Source organism: Phacochoerus africanus, chromosome 6 (assembly GCF_016906955.1).
Source record: "Phacochoerus africanus isolate WHEZ1 chromosome 6, ROS_Pafr_v1, whole genome shotgun sequence".
Taxonomy (NCBI): Eukaryota; Metazoa; Chordata; class Mammalia; order Artiodactyla; family Suidae; genus Phacochoerus; species Phacochoerus africanus.
In genome coordinates this window covers 41,844,598-41,866,309 of record NC_062549.1, presented here as the reverse complement: position 1 = coordinate 41,866,309, position 21,712 = coordinate 41,844,598, and the positions used below count along the sequence as shown (strand labels likewise).

At 40.8% G+C, this 21,712-nt stretch overlaps 1 protein-coding gene across 7 annotated transcripts in view; it reads left to right on the top strand.

The window, feature by feature from the left end:
- ESRP1 (epithelial splicing regulatory protein 1) overlaps window positions 1–19,180 on the top strand; it is a 68,632-nt gene extending 49,452 nt beyond the window's left edge. For 2 of the 7 annotated variants that reach the window (XM_047783595.1, XM_047783589.1), the window contains exons 14-16: window positions 2,224–2,374; window positions 6,552–6,661; window positions 17,629–19,180. In XM_047783595.1, the coding sequence (XP_047639551.1) occupies window positions 2,224–2,374; window positions 6,552–6,626 (226 nt within the window). In that variant the 3' untranslated portion in view covers window positions 6,627–6,661; window positions 17,629–19,180. The remainder of the gene's footprint in view (window positions 1–2,223; window positions 2,375–6,551; window positions 6,662–17,628) is intronic. The other 5 variants (XM_047783591.1, XM_047783590.1, XM_047783594.1 and 2 more) reach the window with 3 other exon arrangements.
- Window positions 19,181–21,712: the final 2,532 nt, after the last annotated feature.

Below are 21,712 nucleotides of genomic sequence, written 5' to 3'. Positions count from 1 at the left end.
ATTATAAAATATATATAGCAGGTATTCCTAGAATGAAAAATAAGGAGTTCCTGCCTTGGTCAGTGGGTTAAGGATCCAGCATTGCTGTGAGCTGTGGTGTAGGTCGCAGATGTGGTTCACGTAGGCCAGCAGCTGTAGCTAGATTTAATTTATGAGATCTTAATCCAAAGGATTAGAATATTCCAGGAGTCATAAAAGTAAGTTGTGTATTATGAAAATGATCTGACTTTCATAGCCAGCGTGGAAAGTCTGAGTAACTCGGCCTCAATGCACAGAAGTCTTGATGGTCTTTGAAAATTAGCATTGGTATCAGGCATTAGACATGAGCAAATATAGTGCTTGAATGGGGGAGGAAACATTGAACTAGAAGTTGGGAGATCTGGGTAGTTCTAGTTTTGGGAAGAGCTGCCTGGTTGTGTGACTTTTGAGAAATTATTATTATTTTTTGTCTTTAAGGGCCACACTGGCAGCATATGGAGGTTCCCAGGCTAGGGGTCGAATTGGAGCTGTAGCTGCCAGCCTACGCCAGAGCCACAGCAACGCTGGATGCAAGCCGCATCTTCAGCCTACACCACAGCACACAGCAATGCCGGATCCTTAACCCATTGAGTGAGGCCAGGGATCGAACCCTCATCCTCATGGATACTAGTCGGGTTCGTTAACCACTGAGCCACGATGGGAACTCCTTGAGAAATTATTTAATTCTTAGTTTCTGTTTCCACCTCTGTAAAAATGAGGTGTGGCAAAAGTCCTTCTCAGGCCTAAAGTTAAGCATTCCCTCTCTCTTGATTCTCCCAGTTTTAGATTCTCCATAGAGAGTTGTAGAAATCTCTCCAAGTGCCTCTAATATGCAGACAAGTTGAAACTCACTGTTTTAGAGGCTTAATAAGTTATGGGCAGCTTAATATCAAGTCATATTTTCAGGCTCCCATGTTTTTGAAATGTTGAAATAGAAGAATGGTTATGGAAATAGCAAGAGAACAATAATAAATGATTGCATCTTATTGTTTATGGAGTAATTAATTTGATATGTTAAATCAGTGAAGCTGAAGAACAATTCTGTGAAACTAGAAGGTTTTAGCGGCCCGTTTAGCAAATGATGAAATTGGAATTCAGAGAAATTCAGTGAGAGACTCAAGGTTACCATGCTAATAAAATGGAGGCTGGGACTGGATTCATCATCTGATGTCATTCCTGTTAACCCATCAGTGGGGATTATGTGGGATAGATACTCTCGAAGATTTTTATTTAGTCCCTTCCATTATGTGTTGACTTGTCTTTAAAGTGGGATAATTACCTACTTAGAGTGATTTATACGGGTTAATAATCTAAAGCTGTGGGCCGTTATTGCTCTTTAAGGTAATAACTTCTCTTTAAAAATTTCCCTGTGCATATATATTTTCAAGTATGGTTATCTATCAACTAATTGGGGTGGAAAACAGATTGGGTAGGGTGAACCTAATTTCATAATATGGTAATCACTTGAGTTACCACATCAAGCATAATTAGGTATTCACGTGGCTTGTGTTCCTTGGAGGTAATTGCTGCAGGTGTTCAAGGAGGACCCATGCAACCATTTCCCCTCCTGTTTAATGGTGGTTGATTTCATTTGTTATGCATCCCTTGCAATTTACCTGCTTTGCCCCACCCCACCCTACACATTTTTTTTTTTTTTTAGAAGTAACTCATGGGTGCTATAGTACTTTGGTGGCTTGTTGTGCTGTACTTATATTGTGTTGTTCATTTGCTTATAGGGGTAGAACAGTATTCTTTGGAGCAATCATTTTGTATACTTTATGGTCTCTGTAGCTATGGTTTCTATTATTCCTTTGTGTTCATGCCTTTTCTTGCCTTAGTATTCCTAATACCTAGCCAGTTAATCATCAATGAGCTGGGCTCTGGAAGTGGTGCTTTGTGGTTGAGTGGCTGCCAAGGCTTTACTCTCTCCTTCCTCCATTTAAGAACCTCAGATAGAAGTGGATCTTTGGGGAAACCCTGCATTTAATTCTGCATTAACCCTTCTATCTTTCAACTTTTGGCTTTTGTGGAAATGTGGGGCAGAATAGCTATGGTGTACTTAACCTATCTCGTGAAAGATAACTCAAAAGAATTTTAGCAAAGATCACCTTGAGAAAGTCTGTTTCCTTAAGTAACTAATGTTTTTAGAGTAAATATTAGACATTGTCTGTTTCTATTGGTTCACTGTGCTTTCTCTCCCTTTAGCCCCCCAGGTTCGCCCAATAGTCTTGGCTACTTCCCTACAGCTGCTAATCTTAGCGGTGTCCCTCCACAGCCTGGCACGGTGGTCAGAATGCAGGGCCTGGCCTACAATACTGGAGTTAAGGAAATTCTTAACTTCTTCCAAGGTTACCAGGTCAGTACCTTGAAGAAGAAAAATGCTCAGTGCCCTTATTACTTAAATTGATTTGCTTAAAGGATGCAGCCAGGAAGGAAGCAAATTCTAAGACTCATGGACAAGCAGTAATAAATAAACCGGAGTCAAAGTCAGGAGGACTAGATGTCTGAGTGCTAACTTCAAACTCTTCCCTTTGACAATATTCGGGTTTTCCTATGCTGTTTTAATGACTTCAATGTAATCTGTTGATGCAGTTTTTTTTTTTTTTTTTAATTGGACTGCTTTGGGAAAGCTCTTGAGGGCACACAGCTGTGTGGGTCTTTCCACCTAGAATAGGACTGGCTAAGAAGGAATTTTCCTTTAAGTCAAATTCTTGATGAACAAAAAAAGTACAGAGCTTTAAAAGTAGTCTGAAGCCTCTCTGTATAATTTGGAAAAAATAAGGAAGACTCAAACTTTAGATGGTAATCCCTTAAAATGAGCTATAGCATATTCAGGGAGGGTTTTTTTTATGATCTGCTAATGCTGGTGAAACGGATATTTACTCTTGTCAGGTTTCCTCCCACTGCCTGTGTCCATCAGTTATTTTCTGACTTAAGCTAAGGAATGAGATATTTCTTGGTGAGAACTCTTAACAGTGAGCAAAATCTTCTCATTGCCACCTCCCCTGAGCAGACACCTTTCCTTCCTCAAATTACATAATTACCTAGAACCTGAACTCCTTTCCTGCAGTGTCTAACAGTCAATAGTGTCTTACAGCCTTTTGATTGTCCTAAGAGTGAAAATAGTCTTTCCTCTTGGAGCCGAGCTTCAGTTGAGTCTTTAGAGTTGAGAAACATTCATAGGGATGATCATCAAATTATAAAATAGCCCCTGAGCATTTCAGTACAGCATTATGACTTATGCCTACAAGGGCTGTTTCACTCTCAGGTTTCCAAGCTTGGTATCCATGAATCATGGAGGCTTGTGGGTTTAGCTAAAATAATGTCAGTGGGGATGGCCCAAACCTACCAACTTAACCATCATGGGGTTTTAACAACATACGGAGGACATTATTTTGACACAGAAGAAAATCTGTGTCTGAGAGTTGAAAGACTGAGTAAAGATGGACCATTAAGTTATCTTTTGTTACTGCCTGGCTTAGCACATTCTTTGCATTAGTAAGATATTTCTCAGAGATCAGTAGATACTTTCCTTCTTCCCTAAACAATTATCCTGCCTGTTAGAAGGCTTTAAGTTGGTAAAAAACAAAAACCAACTTTTTTTAAACTCCAAACTTCATGTTTGATTCACTAGATTATGAAAATGTAGATGATTTTCCTGAAGCCTATTGATGAGGTTACTTAATCTCATGGAAAATATATTTGTTTTGTATTTTCTCCCATGCTTTTCCAGTCCTAGAAAATACAAGCAAAGTTTTAGGTTTTAGTGGTGAGTTGAATTAATTTGTTTTGACTAATTTTTATTACATTCACACTGACTAAAATTAAGTGGTCATATATATCAGTTGGTTATGAGAGTAAGTAAAATTGCTCCTATTATGAAGAGTGCTGTGGCTGGCTTTTGCGGGTATGCATTATATCACAAATACGTGATTGTGCTTATTTCTAGATTTAGGGCTAAAAGGTCAGTGTGCTTCAAAATTGAGAAGAATAGCTAAAGCCTGGAGTTATTTTATCTTCTGGTAGTTTCTAGAGCATCATTCAAGGTGGGAGCAGACCTGGTATAATCAGAAGCACAAAGATTGTGCAAAATTATTTCATCTCTAGGCAGTGGCCTTCATTTCTGAAGGCCAATTTATGAACTGGGTCAATGAGTTAGGATTACAAAGGAATCTCACTTATCTAGTTCAGTATATCAGGGATACCTGTTGTGGCTCAGGAGGTTAAGAACCCAACTAGTATCCATGAGGATGCGGGTTCAATCCTTGGCCTTGATCAATAGGTTAAGGATTTGGCATTGCTGTGGCTGTGGTGCAGGCTAGCAGCTGCAGCTGATTCGACCCCTAGCCTGGGAACTCCATATGCCAGAGGTGTGGCCCTAAAAAGAAAGTTAATTAAAAAATAAAATAATTTGGTATTTTGAACTAGTTTTCCTCCGGTTATTTGAACTTTAGGGTAGTTACAATGCATACATTCAAAAACTTCTGTATCTAACCTAATTTCATATCACTCTATATGAAAGCTCATATTTTCTGCTGTCTTTGGGATTCCTTGCCTTATTTATTTTTGCCTGTTCTGTTATTTTGGTAATAGCCACCAGCAATGAGAGTCTGGATTCTTTTAGATATGGCTTTGTTACAAGATAAAAATCAATGAATGTCTTTTAAAAAAAATTGTTCTCAAGTGTAATCTGTGTGTACTTTTACCTATGTATTTATTGCTTTTGCAGATTTAATTGTAGATTTTCATTTGGTTTCTGGTTATTTATAGTGTATTTCACATAATTGTACAATTTATATAATTAGTAGTAATTGGTTAACTGAATGAAATATCTTAATGGTTTCTAAGACCACAGTCCTTTAAAATACACACACACACATATATGTATATGTATATATATAGTTGTAATAGTGGCGTATGTCATCTTTATAAGTATGTTATTTGGGGGTTCTCTGGTGGCTCAGTGGGTTAAGGATCCAGTGTTGTCACTTCTATAGCCCCAGTCACTGCTGTGGTGCAGGTTAATTTTTAAAAATGTTATTTTTAAAATTTAATTTATTTTTTTATTTTTTTATTTATGGCTCCATCCACAGCATATGGAAGTTCCCAGGCTAAAGATTAAATACAAGCTTCAGTCTCAACCTACACCACAGCCGTGGTAACGCCAGATCCTATAACCCACCACTCTGAGCCAGGGATCAAACCTGTGCCTCCGCAGTGACTCAAGCCTCTGCAGTCAGATTCTTAACCCACTGCACCACAGCAGGAATTCTTGGATGCATGTGTACCCATCCTTAGCAAAATTCCTTCTATAAAAGTACTCCAACTTAATTTTTCCATACTTCATTTAGGGCTGGGGGGCGGGGGTCTGTAAAGCTGTAAGGGGCAAGAGGAAGGATTCTGATGCTAAAGCAAAATGCAGGAGATGGGTTCTGTTATCAAATTTGAATTCTTATAAAGTTAAAGCACCTGAGTTAGCCCTGTTTTGATAAATGAGATTAATAGAATGAGGATTGAATTATGAAAGCAAACTACTATAAATGTATTTAGTGATGAGGGTATCATTCTGGTCATGAAGATTAACCTGTATTTATATTTTAGTTGATGGGCTTCTTATTCTGAAATGGACGTTTAGGTATCTTTATATAACTCCTTTAACTTTTTCGTTCGCTCTTTGCGTGAACCTTTATTGTCAATGGCTTTGCATTTTCAATAGTGCTATTTTTTTTTCTTAAAGTACTGACTTTAATCGTTATCTCTTTGGGCTTCTCGCTGCTTTTTACTTGCTGCACCGGTGAGAGGATTAGATTGATACTGCAAATAATATCTAATGCTATTTAAAATTTACAGAGTTGGCGCGTTATGGCGCAGTGGTTAACGAATCCGACTAGGAACCATGAGGTTGCGGGTTCGGTCCCTGTCCTTGCTCAGTGGGTTAACGATCCGGCGTTGCCGTGAGCTGTGGTGTAGGTTGCAGACGCGGCTCGGATCCCGCGTTGCTGTGGCTCTGGCGTAGGCTGGCGGCCACAGCTCCGATTCGACCCCTAGCCTGGGAACCTCCATATGCTGCAGGAGCGGCCCAAGAAATAGCAAAAAGACAAAATAAATAAATAAATAAATAAAATAAAATAAAATTTACAGAGTTGTTTGAAGGTATTGGGCTTACTGTACAATACCCTGAAAATGGTGCTCAAACATTTGATATCTAGTCGCACCTGTGGTGTCATGGAAACTGTCCTATGAGTAGAATCTGAAGTGTTTTGGTGCTCTTGTGGTACAGTGTTCTTTTTCTACCCATGTGTTTAATCCGACTTCCCTCCTAGAGGGGATTTTTATGGTATTTAGACATGTTAAGTAAGCAATGAAGACTTGGGATTAGCAGTTCCTTACACAGCTTGTGTCAGCGTTAACTTGTTTCCTGTAGGCTAAATGTCCTATAATTCAGTCAGTATATCTATTTAGTTGAAATACTAACCATCCACAGTGACAGTTTGTCCGTCTTTTGATCCTGTTTGTTTTAACTTACATTTTAGTATGCAACCGAGGATGGACTTGTACACACAAATGACCAGGCCAGGACTCTATCCAAAGAATGGGTTTGTATTTAAGGGCCCCAGCATTTAGACCATCCTCAGAAAAGAAGGTAAGGCTCTATGATGTGAAAGTTAAACTATAAAGGGCCAAACAAATAGAGGTCAAGCCTCTCAAAGTGGTTTTTAGAAGTCACATGAGAGGTGTCCTCTTACCTTGACGTAATGTAAGTACGTCAGAAATCCTGGGAGAAATGGAGACTGGAGTTAAGGATGTCATCTAAGTAGAGAGTGTCTGGGCAACATTTATGGATAACAGTTGTATGTGGGATAAAGGAAACTTTTCCATTTAGATATTTATTTACAATATCTCGAGGAATACAGATGGGGTATGCTTTTTTCTTTTTTAAAAAATCCAGGTAAAAAGCATGTAACAAAATTAATCATTTTAAAGTATATAATTAAATGATATTTAGTGCATTTGCAATATTATGCAACCACCATCTCTATCTAGTTTCAGAAAATGTATCACATACCACCACGTGTTAACACGAAGTAGTCATTCTTAACTTCTCACCATCCTAGTCACGGGTATTTCTCACTTGTTTTTTTGCCTCGTTATTGGACTCCTTGCGTGAAATTCTACTTTACTGCCAGAATGCTTGTTGAAAAAGAACAGTCTTTTTAAACTAAGAAACACAGATCTGATTACATGTATTTTTAAAACCACATTATTGAAGTATTACTGATATATAAAGAAACTATACTTGCGGAGTTCACATTGTGGCTCAGCGGTAACGAACCTGACAAATATCCGTGAGGACACAGGTTCCATCCCTGGCCTTGCTCAGTGGGTCAGCGATCCGGTGTTGCTGTGAACTTTGGTGTAGGTCACAGACATGGCTCGGATCTGGCGTGGCTATGGCTGTGGCAGGCAGCTGCAGCTCTGATTGGACCCCTATCCTGGGAACCTCCATATGCCACAGGTGGAGCCCTAAAATTTAAAAAAAAACAAAAAAGAGTTCCCATTGTGGTGCAGTGGAAATGAACCCAACTAGTATCCATGAGGATGCGGGTTTGATCCTTGGCCTTGCTCAACCTGGTCAGGGATGTGGCGTTGCCCTGCGCTGTGATGTAGGTCGCAGATGAGACTCAGATCCCCTCATTGCAAGGGCAGTGGCATAGACCAGCAGCTGTAGCTCCGATTCAACCCCTAGTTGGGGAACTTCCATAGGGATCCAGCATCGCTGCAGCTGTGGCTTAGAAGGCATCAATGGCATGGGTTGGATCCCTGCCCCATGAACTTCCACATGCCATGGGTGCAGCCAAAAATAAAAAACAAAAAAGCTGTATTTGTTTAAAATATATGTAAAACCTCATGCCCATTAAGCAGTAGTAGCTCCCTCTGTTCACTTTCCATAGACCCAGGCAACCAATCTGCTTCACTTCACATGTTTCTTTTTCTTTTCTTTTCTTTTCTTTGTTTTTTTTAGGGCCATACCTGAGGCATATGGAGATTCCCAGGCTACGGGTCAAATTGGAGCTACAGCAGCTGGCCTACAGCTTAGCCTTAGCAACTCAGGATCCAAGCCACGTCTGCAACCTACACCACAGCTCACAGCAAGGCCAGACCCTTAACCCACTAAGCGAGGGAAGGAGTCGACCCTGCATCCTCATGGATGCTAGTCAGATTCATTTCTGCTGAGCCATGAGGGGAACTCCACTTCACATGTTTCTGAGGTGTAACCATGTTGCAGTATCACTATTAGTTCTTCATTCCCTCTTATGACTGAATAGTATTCCATTGTGTGGCTATACCATGTTCTCTTTTTTCATTTATCCATCGATGGGCATTTATCCATAACTAGTGCTGATATGAACAATTATGTACAAATATTTGAGCATTTTAAATTCTTTGGGTATATATCTAGGAGTGGAATCACTGAGTCATATGATAATTCTACTGAGTTGGTTACAATCTTTTTCCTAGTTTTTTTTTTTTAATTGTGGTAAAATAATACATAATATAATACCATTTTTAAGTTTACGGTTCAGTAGCATTAGGTACATTCACAGTGTTATGCGACCATCACCTCCATCTAGCTCCACAACTTTGTCATCTTCTCAGACCGAAACTTAATATACATTAAACGATCTCCATTTGTCTTTTCCCCCAACCCCCGGCAACCATTATTCTCTTTTCTGTTTCTATTTGACTATTGTAGGTACCTCATAAATGGAATGACACAATTTTTTTTCCTTTTTACAGCCACACCTACAGCATATGGAAGTTCCTAGGCTAGGGGTCAAATCAGAGCTGCAGATGCAGCCCTATGCTACAGCCACAGCAACACCGGATCCAAGCTGAATCTATGACCTACACCATTCGAGGCAGCAATGGATCCTTAACACATTGAACAAGGCCAGGGATAGAATCTGCTCCCTCATGGACGCATCTGAGCCACAATGGGATCTCTGGAATAACAATATTTATCCCCTCATGACTGGCTAATTTCACTTAGCATACAGTTTTCAGGGTATATCTGGATCTACTTTTGTTTTTTGTTTTTTTGCTTTTGTTTTTTAGGGCCATACCTATGGCATTGGAAGTTCCCAGGCTAGGAGTCAAATCAGAGCTACAGTTGCTGGCTTATACCACAACCATAGCAATGCCAGATCCAAGCTGTGTCTTCGACCTACGTCTCAGCTCATGGCAACGCCAGATCCTTAACCCCCTGATCGAGCCAGGGATCAAACCCTTGTCCTCATGGATACTAGTCTTGTTCATTTCTGCTGGATCCTGATATTTTTTGAATAGTGGTTTTTTTGGGGTTTTTTTTTCTATTAATCTATAACCTTCTCTTAAAGAATATTGGCATTCTTTGTGGGTCTCCTCAAGTGTTAAAATTATAAGGACCTGGTCAGGAATTGGTATGGCTTATTTCTTCATTTTTTTGTTATTGAGTTTGCTGAAATTGGTTTGCTGGCTTGTCATTTTCAAATTTTATAACCATTTTCATGGCCAAAGACCATGTGGGCTTCATTCAGATGGATTCTAAACTGGAAAAGAGGTTGCCAGTGAAGTGTTGTCTTTGGAAAGAGATAGTCTTACCCTCTCATTCTGAGGCTGTAGAAACCCTAGTTCTGGATTGGGAGTGATGATTTGTGGTAATTTTCAGTGAGGCATCAAGATCTCTTGGTACTGTGAAAGCATCATCCTCAGATACATGGTGATGTGTGAATGGGGGTATTTTCTAGTCTAGCTCACTGTGGTAAGAGCACATTATTCTAACTGTTGGTATTCTTTTTGGTTCATAGTCTGTCTTTGCAAGTGTTCCTTATTCAACCCTTAATGCTGTATATGAACTTGACAAGCATATTGTCTGTATTATAAAATGAATATATTGAATAAGACAAGACTAGAGGGAGTTCCTATCATGGCGCAGCGGAAATGAATCCGACTAGGAACCATGAGGTTGTGGGTTCGATCCCTGGCCTTGCTGAGTGGGTTAAGGATCCAGCATTGCCATGAGCTGTGGTTTAGGTTGCAGACTTGGCTTGGATCTGGCGTGGCTGTGGTGTAGGCTGGCAGCTGTAGCTCCAATTCAACCTCTAGCCTGGGAACCTCCATATGCTGTGAGTATGGCCCTAAAAAGCAAAAAAAAAAAAAAAAAAGGCATGAGTAGAAGTGGAACCTTTTGATACCCATTAGAAATGGCCTTAATTGAGGAGCTCCTGTCGTGGCTCAGAGGAAACGAATCCATGAGGTTGTGGGTTGGATCCCCAGCCCTGCTCAGTGGGTTGGGGATCTGGCATTGCCGTGATCTGTGGTGTAGGTCGCAGATGTGGCTCGGATCCCATGATGCTGTGGCTGTGGTGTAGGCTGGCAGCTGTAGCTCTGATAAGACCCTTAGCCTGGGAACCTCCATATGCCACAGGTGCGGCCCTAAAAAGATAAAAGCCAAAAAAAAAAAAGAAATGTCCTTAATTGACTATAATTATTATTCAGCACCTCTAATTCTATCTTATGTTTATATATTTGGGGTCATGATAGAATAACAAGTTAGCTGCTTTGTTAAAATCCACATGTTTGCATTTTTTCCTTTCTTCCTTCTGCTCCCTCTCTCTCTTTCTTTCTTTCTTTCCTCTCCCACAGCACATGGAATTCCTGGGCCATGGATCAGATCTGAGCCACAGCTGCAGCAGTGCTGGATCCTTTAACCCACTGTGTCAGGCCAGGGATTGAACCTGTGTCCTGGCGCTGCAGAGAAATCACTGATCCTGTTGCACTACAGCAGGAACTCCTCCATTTTCTTATAACATCAGGTTAACTTGCCTTTATATCAAGAATTTTAGAAGTTCACATAGAGTACTATGTGAAATACTTGGCATAACTAATCTCATTTAAGTATTGGAGTTCCTACTGTGGTTCAGTGGGTTAAAAATCCAACATAGTCTCTGTGAGGATGCAGGTTTAATCCCTGGACTCAGTCAGTGGGTTAAGGATCTATAGGTCACAGATATAGCGTGGATCCTGTGTTGCTATGGTTGTGCTGTAGGCTGGCAGCTGCAGCTCCAATTTGACTCTTAGCCCTGGAACTTCATATGCCACAGGTGTGGTAAAAAATTATTGTATGCTAATTGTAAAGAATTTGGAACATATAGACAGGTACAAAGGAATCACAGTAATCCCATCATCCAGAAATAACCACAGCACATATTTTCTTCCAGCTTCTTTCTTGTAGGCCCTCAAGGAATTTTGGACCTTGTTTCTTTCCTGTTAACCTTATATTGTAACTATAAGTTTATATTTTTTTTGTCCTCAACCATATAAATATCAAATTCATCATCACCAGGAATCTTTAAAACTGATAGGGTGGCTTACACTGTGAAAGCACTGTTATATCTGCAGTCTCATTTGTGTTTTACCACAACCCCATGAGGCATCAGGCCAAGTACCCTGGCTCCATTTGACAATGCGGAAATGAAATCCAGAGAAGTTGGACAATTTTGACAGAGTCTTCCAGTTAATGACCAAGTTGACCCATAGACCCATAACTTCTAGCTTTAGTCTTGATGCTCTTTTCCATTGACTAAATAAAAGCATGGCAGAATAACTGCTTGCAGTGGGCTGAATGGTGACCCAAAAATGTATAAATACATCCTAATCCCTAGAACCTATGACACCCCCCCCTTTTTTTGGCTGTGCCAATGGCATGCAGAAATTCTCAGGCCAGGGATTGTACATGCACCCCAGTGGTAACCTAAGCCACAGCAGTGACAACACTGTGAGCCACCAAGGAATTCCTGGAACCTGTGACTTTTACCTTGCCTGGCAAAAAATGTAAAACAAGGATTTTGAGAGGAAGGGTTTATTTTGGATTACCTGAGTGGGCCCTAAGTGTAATTATAAGAAAAAGGCAGGAGTTCACACTGTGGTGTGGTGGGTTAAGAATCCGGCTAGCAGTGGTTCAATGTTACTGCAAAGGCACGGGTTTGATCCCCAGCCCAGAACAGTGGGTTTAAAGGATCCTTAGCTGTGGCGTACATCACAGCTCTGGCTCATATTCAGTCCCTGGCCCCAGAACTTAAATATACCAAAGATGTGGCCATTAAAAAAAAAGAAGAAGAAGATGCAGAAAGAAATCAGACACATAAAAGAGAGAAGGTGGCAATGTGACTATAGAGACAGGGTTTGGAATGATGTGGACACAAGCCAAGGAACACTTGCAGCCACCAGAAGCTAGAAAAAGGCCAAGAATAGATTATTGTCTCTAGCCTCTGGGGAGTATTCAACCTGGCTGACACTGACTTCTGTCTTGGCTCATTTCCGACTTCCTGCCTCTAGAATTAAATTGTGAGAATAAACGTCTGTTGTTTTCAGCAACCAATTGGTCATAATTTGTTATAGCAGCCATGGGAAACTAATTTAGTGCTCTAGAAATTGATTAAAAGAACAATGTCACTGCTGGCTAGAGGATCACATAAAGGGAGCCAAAACCCACGGTTAGATCTGGTAAAGAAGTCATGCTGTCTGTCTTCCCATGTAGCCTCCTCAACCCAGCTAATATTTGTTGACTGCCCAAGAAATCCTGTTGATGTGATTTTTTTTTTTCTTTTGTCGTAATGGACCCCCAAGAACAGCTTACAAGTCGTTAAAGATAACCAAGAGACCCTCCAGAGAAGGATATTGGGCTGGCTGCCTGGAAAGAAGGCCTCAGATGGTCAAAGTTCTTGTACTTTAAGCCCTTTCACTGTGAGCCCCAAGTCTTATTCTCCTAGGGTCTCAAAAGGGCAGGGTCTGCTCGTAAATTTAGATCTCTCAGCAAGTGTCTCTTAACTACATTTATAACCATATTTGGCATGTATATGGGGATAATTCTTACTTTTGGCCAGAGGCTGCTGAATGTGGCATTTCACTTCCCAGACCACAGCTGTGAAAGCATTGAGTCCTAACCACTAGACCACCAGGAAACTCCCTGGAGATAGTTTTTAGAGGTGACATTTTTCCTGCTCTGTAAAAATGGGGAAACAATTCTACACTGGTATCATTTGTGGGGGGGGGGGGGCTGAGAATCAAGTGGGTTAAATTACATGAGTATAAAGTTAAACTAAAATTCTATATGTACACAAATAACTTGTTGCTGTGATGGCAAGAATAATTACAGGGCAATGTTTTGACTCTTATCTACATTCCGGGCATTACTCAGATTTTACCAGTATTGCCATTGATGTTGTTTTTCTATTCCAGGATCCAGTCTAGGATTCCACATTTAGTGGGCCTGTCTCCTTAGTTTCTTTTGGTCTGCATTAGTTACTCAGTCTTTGCTTGTTTTCCACAACCTCGACAATTCTGAGGTCTACTGCTTTGAGGTCTTTTGTGGGCTGTCCTACAGTTCAGATTTGTTTGATGTTTTTCTTGTGATTAGACTGGGAAGGTGAGTGAGTGTTAGAATAGATTCCTGGAGTTCCCGTCGTGGCGCAGTGGTTAACGAATCCGACTAGGAACCATGAGGTTGCGGGTTCGGTCCCTGCCCTTGCTCAGTGGGTTAATGATCCGGCGTTGCCTTGAGCTGTGGTGTAGGTTGCAGACGCGGCTCGGATCCCGAGTTGCTGTGGCTCTGGCGTAGGCCAGTGGCTATAGCTCCGATTCAACCCCTAGCCTGGGAACCTCCATATGCCCGGGAGCGGCCCAAGAAATAGCAACAACAACAACAAAAAAAGGCAAAAGACAAAAAAAATTTAAAAAAAAAAAAGAAAAAAAAAGAATAGATTCCCTTAGAGGTGAAGTGCCCATCTCATGAGCTCTCCTGAGCATAATATCCAGGGTGCTGTATCCACATGACATGCCTGGTCAAGTCGGTTCTGATCATTTGGTAAATAGCTTGGTCCTTTAGGGCTGTCATAACAAAATTCCACAGATTTGAGTACCTTATAAGCAACAAGCATTTACTTTCTCACAGTTCTGGAAGCTGGGAAGTCCAAGATGAAGTGTTTAGATTTTCCTTTGCTTTTTTTTGTTTCTTATTGTTTTTTGATTTTTTTTTTTTAGGTTTTGTTTTGTTTTTGCTTTTTAGAGTTGTACCCGCAGCATATGGAAGGACCCAGGCTAGGGGTCAAATCGGAGCTACAGCTGCTGGCACAGCATCTCAGGATCCGAGCCATGTCTGTGACCTACACCACAGCTCACGGCAACACTGGATCCTTAGCCCACTGAGCCAGGCCAGGCAATCAAACCCAAATCCTCATGGGTCCTAGTCAGGTTCATTAACTGCTGAGCCATGAAGGAAACTCCTCTGCTTTTTCTTGAGTGTGAAAACTTTTGCCTGTAAACTAGATATTTTTGGAGGCTCTTGTAATGTATTAAGGCTGGTTTGTCACAACAGCTAAGTTTCATGCACAACAAAACAAAAACCCCTCCATGTAGCTCTCACGTGAAGAGCATTTTTTATACTTGGCCTCTTAAGTGTATAGTTTGCATTACTTTGTAGGTTAAAAAATAACTTTTTTGGATCAATACCATGACTAATGTTTTAGTTTCTGGTCAAAAAGTTCAAGATATCTTTTTGATAAAAAAGCAGCTTTCAAAATTAGCTTCTCTCTTCCTTTTTCTTTTCCTTAATGGGAAAGAACAAGATAAATGCCAATTTTATTGATTATAATGACAAACAGTGTATCAAACTATCTGAAGAATTTAAGTTATGGGTTTTATTTTTAATATAAGGAAGAAGAAAACTCTTCCTCTCTCCTACATAAGACTTATACTTTACTGAAAAAAGATGTCAAAATTATTGTTAGGAAATATTACAGCTAATCAGAATTGTGGGTTTTTTAAAAGGGGTTTAGGTTCATTCCACAGGACACCAGTTGGTGAAATCCAGGTATCTTAAAAGACTTCTTAGTGTACAGTACTTTTAATGATGATTTAATGCAAAATACAGCACTGTATGTTTTAACACAGATCTTAATAGAAAAGAAAAACAGATTTGTGGATGATTGCAGTTGTGCCTTCAGAATACCCTTTGCATAATAGTGTTTGCTTTTTTGCAGCTAAAGGGGAGTAGGAAATGCTTTCTTCTTATCCATCTGAGGTTTTTCTCCTTTTTTTGCTGGCAGCTAGGAGCCTGCTATTTCATGCTAAACACTAAAATTCCATTGGATACCACTGGGATTAAAAGGCAGATCTGAGAAGATTGAACTTTTTAATTTCTTCTTGACTTTGCCACATTTTCACAAAATATGCAGGTATAATTTTGAACATCTGCAACATTTTCCTATTGGAATATTAATAATATAGGTTGGGAATGAGGAAGGTGGAATTCATTGACTATGACAGCAGATAGGACCAGAGGTGATTGACTTGGCTGGAACCCAGGCTTACTCTCAGCCAGTCTTTCTCCATGGTGCAGCTCCTGGCTCACCCCCCTTCCTGTGTAAGCCTAGGAACAAGCCAGGAATTCAGTGTCACTGACCTCACTTCAAGTCCATCTCTGAAACTGTGGCCAAGGACATGGGGCCTCTACTTGGTTATATCTAGGTCACTCCTAGGCCTCAATGGTAAAATTGCCTTATAATGGCATTGAGATTGGATGAGGGGCAGTGATTCAAGGAAAATTCAGGTGCTATTGCCACACGCCAGACAAAGTAGGTAGTAGGCAATAATGTTGGAACATTAACAACTGTTATTTAGGAGTTCCCGTCGTGGCGCAGTGGTTAACGAATCCGACTAGGAACCATGAGGTTGCGGCTTCGGTCCCTGCCCTTGCTCAGTGGGTTAAGGATCCGGCGTTGCCGTGAGCTGTGGTGTAGGTTGCAGATGCAGCTCGGATCCCGAGTTGCTGTGGCTCTGGCGTAGGCCAGTGGCTATGGCTCCAATTCTACCCCTAGCCTGGGAAACCTCCACATGCCGCAGGGGGGGCCCAAGAAATAGCAAAAAGACAGAAAAAAACAAAAAAACAAAAAAAACTGTTATTTAGTATCCACGGAAGCTCTTTCAACGCATAGTGTTTTAAGCTAAGTACTAAAGTAGGGTCACTTTGTAAACCACCTTTTAAAATGAATTCTAACAAGCAACTGTCTCTGTTCTTAAGGTACCTGCTTTTACATCTGTACCAACTTTAGAATCTGACTTAAGAAAATTGAATCTTGACCATAATTACACACTGGCCATATGAATCGGCCTGAACTCTGAAGAGCTGTTGTTATTTCTATCTTCATTGCTGTTTCTCATTTCCATGTGAAAGTATGCACGTGCCTAGTTAAAGTTTTCATTTTAAAGATTTCGTGTGGTGTATAAATGAAACAGTGTGGTTGAACCAATGTGCATTCAAATTCGAGATCTGCCTGTTATTGATGTAATTACTCTGTACCCCAGTTTCCTCATCTGTAAAACGGGGACAACATGGTAATCTAACTGGGTGGTTGTGAGGATGAAATAATCCACTTAAAGGTGGCTTTTCTCAACTACATAGTGCTCACATTTGCTACAGTGTCATTCCTTTGTGCTTCTTATTGATACAAATATCCTTGTTTGAAATTTTCGATTTTTTTTTTTTTTTTTTTTAGGGCCGCACCCATAGGATATGGAAGTTCCCAGGCTAGGGGTTGAATCGCAGCCGGCCTACCCCACAGCCAAAACCATGCAGAATCTGAGCCACGTCTGTGACCTACACCACAGCTCAGGGCAACACCAGATCCTTGAGCCACTGAGTGAGGCCAGGGATCAAACCTGCATCCTCATGGATACTAGTTGGGTTTGTTTCTGCTGAGTCACAACAGGAAATCCTTGCAATTTCTTATACTAGAATTTAATTTAAAATTCTTATCTTAATGTTTATTTTTAAAATGGTATTTAACCTCTATTAAAATGGTGTGCTAACCTGTAGAATCAGAATTAGTCTCTTCAGGAGTTCTCGTCATGGCTCAGTGGTTAACAAACCGGACTAGCATCCATGAGGACACAGGTTGGATCCCTGGCCTTGCTTAGTGGGTAAAGGATCTGGCATTGCCATGAGCTGTGGTGTAGGTTGCAGATGTAGCTCGGATCCTGCATTGCCGTGGCTGTGGTCCAATTTGACCCCTAGCCTAGGAACCTCCATATGCTGCAGGTACGGCCCTAAAAAGCAGAAAAAATAATAATAATAATTTAGTCTCTCACAAAAGAGTTGAGTCAAGTGGGGAGATAAAAACATACACATTATTCCATGCATGATAATACAAAGGGTAAGGTGTTGTGGAAATGCCAATTATCGTGTTGACTTCACTTGTCAGCACTGTACTCCCTGAGAATTTGCTGTGTCAATCCCAGTTATCTGTGTGAGATAAAAATTGGACTAGGTTTCTTTGTACACTTTTTGGAATTCAGAATCTCTCTCTTTTTTTTTTTTGGCCATGCCTACACATATGAAAGTTCCTGGGCCAGGGATTGAACCTAGGCCACAGTAGCAATCCAAGCCGCTCTAGTGACAACACCAAATTCTTAACAGGATGCTAACAGGAGAACCCCAGAATATCTTTTTATGACTACTACGAATTGTAAAATTTAGACTATAATTTTTCCTTTTGTTCATTTTTTTTTCAGTGTTTGAAAGATGTATGGTGATCCTGAAGCCATCAGACATAAGACAACTTCTAGCAACTTCAGGGGAAGTTTGTCGACACTCAGGCTGCAGTATTTTTAGCAAACGTGATTGGACAGTGGGCCTGTGGCCTATCTTTTGGTGGAGTGAAAAATTTGAGCCAGTGAAGCCAAATCCTTAGAGCAAGCAGCATGTTTGTCTGCTTGCTAATTGCAAATAGGCATTTACAATGTGAATTTGAAATCAGATGTCTCCATTACTTCCAGCCAGTGTGGCATCATAGGTGTTTCCTAAGTTTTAAGTCCTACGGGGAAAAAAATACTCCACTAGCGTCTACCGTCTCCACCAGAGACTGCCATGGAAGCTTCATTTTTTTGTGTCGCCATTCTTTTTCTCTCCATCTCCCTATCTTCTGCACAATCATGCCTTCTTCCTAACTCAAGAATAAGGTCTTGGAATAGTTATATTACCAACTTACCCAAAGAAATAAAAGCAATATTTTCCCAGCCTCTTGACCCTCATGATGTCTTACAGTTAAAAGCCAACAAAAACTATTTCAGACTCCTCGGAATAAATTAGAAGAAATGGCACACTCACCACAAAACATGCACAACTGAAATGGTTTTTTTTTTGCTCAGCAGGTATCAGGTGTAAATAAGAATGAACTAGGGGCCAAAATGCGAAACCAAAAATGAAGCAGCTACGTGTAGGTGATAGTTTCTAGTTTGAACCGTTATCTGAATTTTGTGGCTTCGTATGTATTATTTTATATTGTACTTTGCCCATTATCGATGGCTTGGACTTTGATGAGAAATCCCATAGTTTTTAACATCACAAAAATGAGAATATTTGGACAGTGTATTCTAGAAAGCAGTATACTAACTGAAGTGAATGCTTGTATATATTAAGATAGGCTTCAACCTCTTTCTCTAATGCCTTAACTGTCAAATAATTAAAACTTTTAAACGCATAGGGTTATAGTTAGCATGCTAGACTGAGAGGTAAACACTGATGTGACAGCAGGTACCGATGCTGTCAGTGTTTAACACTATGTGTTTAGCTGTGTTTATGCTACAAAAGTGCAATATTAGATGCTAGCTAGATAGTACTGCTGCCTCGTATAACTCCGGAGAAGAAAACAGGATTTGATTAACTGAGTGCACATGTTTAAGTTACTCATACTGTCCTTAGCTTGGATGCAGTGCCATGAGGATTTATGTGGCTGCTATTTTTATTTACTTTGCATTACTTTGATTAACACCTTGGATGGAGAGCTAAACATTCCCTCTTTTTTCCTGACCGGCAATGGCCCTTTAACTGCAGTAGAAAAAAAAAAAAAAAAGAAGAAACAACAAAAAAAAATTGTGTGTGAAAATGGGTGATAACCGGCACTTAAGATCACGAAAAAAAAATAGTTCTTGATACTTGCTGCCTTAAGATGCTGACGACTGCCCAAAGTTCTGAAAGACTTCATGATAGGCAGTGATACTACAGTACTACTGAGTTTTTGTAGAATTGTTACATTTGATAATAAAACTTGCCGCTTAATGTCAATGTTTGCCTTCTATTTTCTTACTAGAAGAGTTAAGGGTAATGGTGGGAGGCTGAGGTGCTAAAGTTTTTACCTGAGTTACTGTAAGTATTTGTAAAAGCTATCAGTGATTAATGCAGTCCACATACAGATCAAACAACCATCCTTAGTGCATAAATCATTGAGACTGATTTTGAAATTCCTAACAATTATGGTAGTAATAGATATTAATATTTAGTCCTTGCATCTTTTTTTTTTTTTTTGTCTTTTTGCTATTTCTTTGGGCCGCTCCTGAGGCATATGGAGGTTCCCAGGCTAGGGGTCGAATCGGAGCTGTAGCTGCCGGCCTGCACCAGAGCCACAGCAACTCGGGATCCAAGCCGAGTCTGCAACCTATACCACAGCTCACGGCAACGCCAGATCATTAACCCACTGAGCAAGGGCAGGGACCGAACCCGCAACCTCACGGTTCCTAGTCGGAATCGTTAACCACTGTGCCACGACGGGAACTCCAGTCCTTGCATCTTGTTACTAGAGTTCTATTTGCTCGACAACTTGAAAATCTATTCAAGACATACAAACGTTTTTGTTTTTTTTTTTCTGCTTTTTTTTTTAGGGCCGCACTGTGGCATATGGAGGTTCCCAGGCTAGGGGTCTAATCAGAGCTACAGCTGCCAGCCTACACCACAACCCCGGCAATGCCAGATCAAGCCATGTCTGTGACCTACACCACAGCTCACGGCAATGCAGGATCCTTAACCCACTGAGCAAGGCCAGGGATCAAACCTGCAACCTCATGGTTCCTAGTCAGATTCATTAGCCACTGAGTCACAACTCCACAAAACATTTTTTAAAAGCCACACACGGAGTGCCCATGGCACAGCAGGTTAAGGATGCAGTGTTGTCACTATAGCCACTGAGGTAGCTTGCTACCAGGTTTGATCCCTGGCCCTGGAACTTTCACATGTGGCCGAAAAAAAAGCCTAGAAATTTAGTGTTTCTGAATCCCACATACTCCTCTATTTCATCATTTATTCTCTTTGCATTGCTGAGTCCTCCAATATTTTTTTTCTTTTTGGCCTTGATGGCGGCATGGGACATTCTCCAGCCAGGGATCAAACCCTCGCTGCTGTTGCAGCACAAGAGAATTCCAGTCCTACCCATTCTTTAGGACCCAGGTTAAGTCTTGTCTAACTTCTACCACTTCAGAGTTACATATTTGTTGTCAGTATTGCTTATTTGATGTATATACTCTTTTTTTTTTTCTTTCATTTTTGGCCACACCCTTGGCATATGGAAGTTCCCAGCAAGGGATCAAACCAGGCCTCAGTAGTAACCCAAGCCATAGCAGTGACAACACCAAGTCTCAGACAGCTAGGCTACCAGGGAACTCCTAATACATATACTCTTTATAGTGTTCAATTATGGATTTAGGTATTAACCTCGAAGTCTCGTATATTTCTACACAACTGCCCTTGTTAAGCATTCGCCAAATGAAGTTTAGTTCACTTGGGACAGTGTTTCGATCTCTATCCTTGCCAATGTCATTTGTAAAAGTAAGGCAATTGCTTTCAATTTTGTGTTTCAGCTTTGGGTCTCTCCCTTCTGTGAGGAGGCAGCAGAGCTCTCTAGGAAAGCTGAGGTTCTGCCCTGTGTTCCACTCTCTTTTTCATGTTTCAGGCAGGCATCTAATGTGGTCCAGGCTATTCCTTGCCTTCAAGCAAACAAGTGCCTGGACTAAGGTGTTTTCCTGTTTACTTCCTTAAAATAGGACCTCTTATAGCTGCTCTGTTCTTTGCAGCAAAGGAACACAGGCAGTCAGGGAAGGAAGAGAATGAGAATAAAGAGGACCATAGTATTTTTATGTCTGTCTCTTAGGTTTACAGCTGATTACCCAATTCCCCCCCCCCCCTGCTTCCACCAGCATTTTGCAGAAAATTTTTGAAAAACGTAAAAAGTAGATAGAATAATGGAAACCATGTCTCTATTCAGCTTAAATTATGCCTTTCCTATAGGTTGATTATACAATTAATTTTGTAACCTATTATACAGAAGATTATATGTAATCCTATTGATTATATTCCTTTCCAGTTTCCCCACTGTTGAAGCAAATTCTTGGGGCTAAGATTAAAATCAAGCTTTAAGTTTTAAGACTGGGCCACTACAGGAAATGCTAGCTTTTTTTTTTTTTTTTTCCCAACAAGAAGTTTTGTTTTTATTTTTTTTGTCTTTTTGCTATTTCTTTGGGCCGCTCCCTCGGCACATGGAGGTTCCCAGGCTAGGGGTCGAATTGGAGCTGTAGCCACGGCCTACACCAGAGCCACAGCAACATGGGATCTGAGCCGCATCTGCAACCTACACCACAGCTCACGGCAACACCGGATCGTTAACCCACTGAGCGAGGGCAGGGACCGAACCCGCAACCTCATGGTTCCTAGTCGGATTCGTTAACCACTGCGCCACGACGGGAACTCCCCAACAAGTTTTAACAGGAGTTCCTATCGTGGCTCAGTGCTTAACGAATCTGACTAGGAACCATGAGGTTGCGGGTTTGA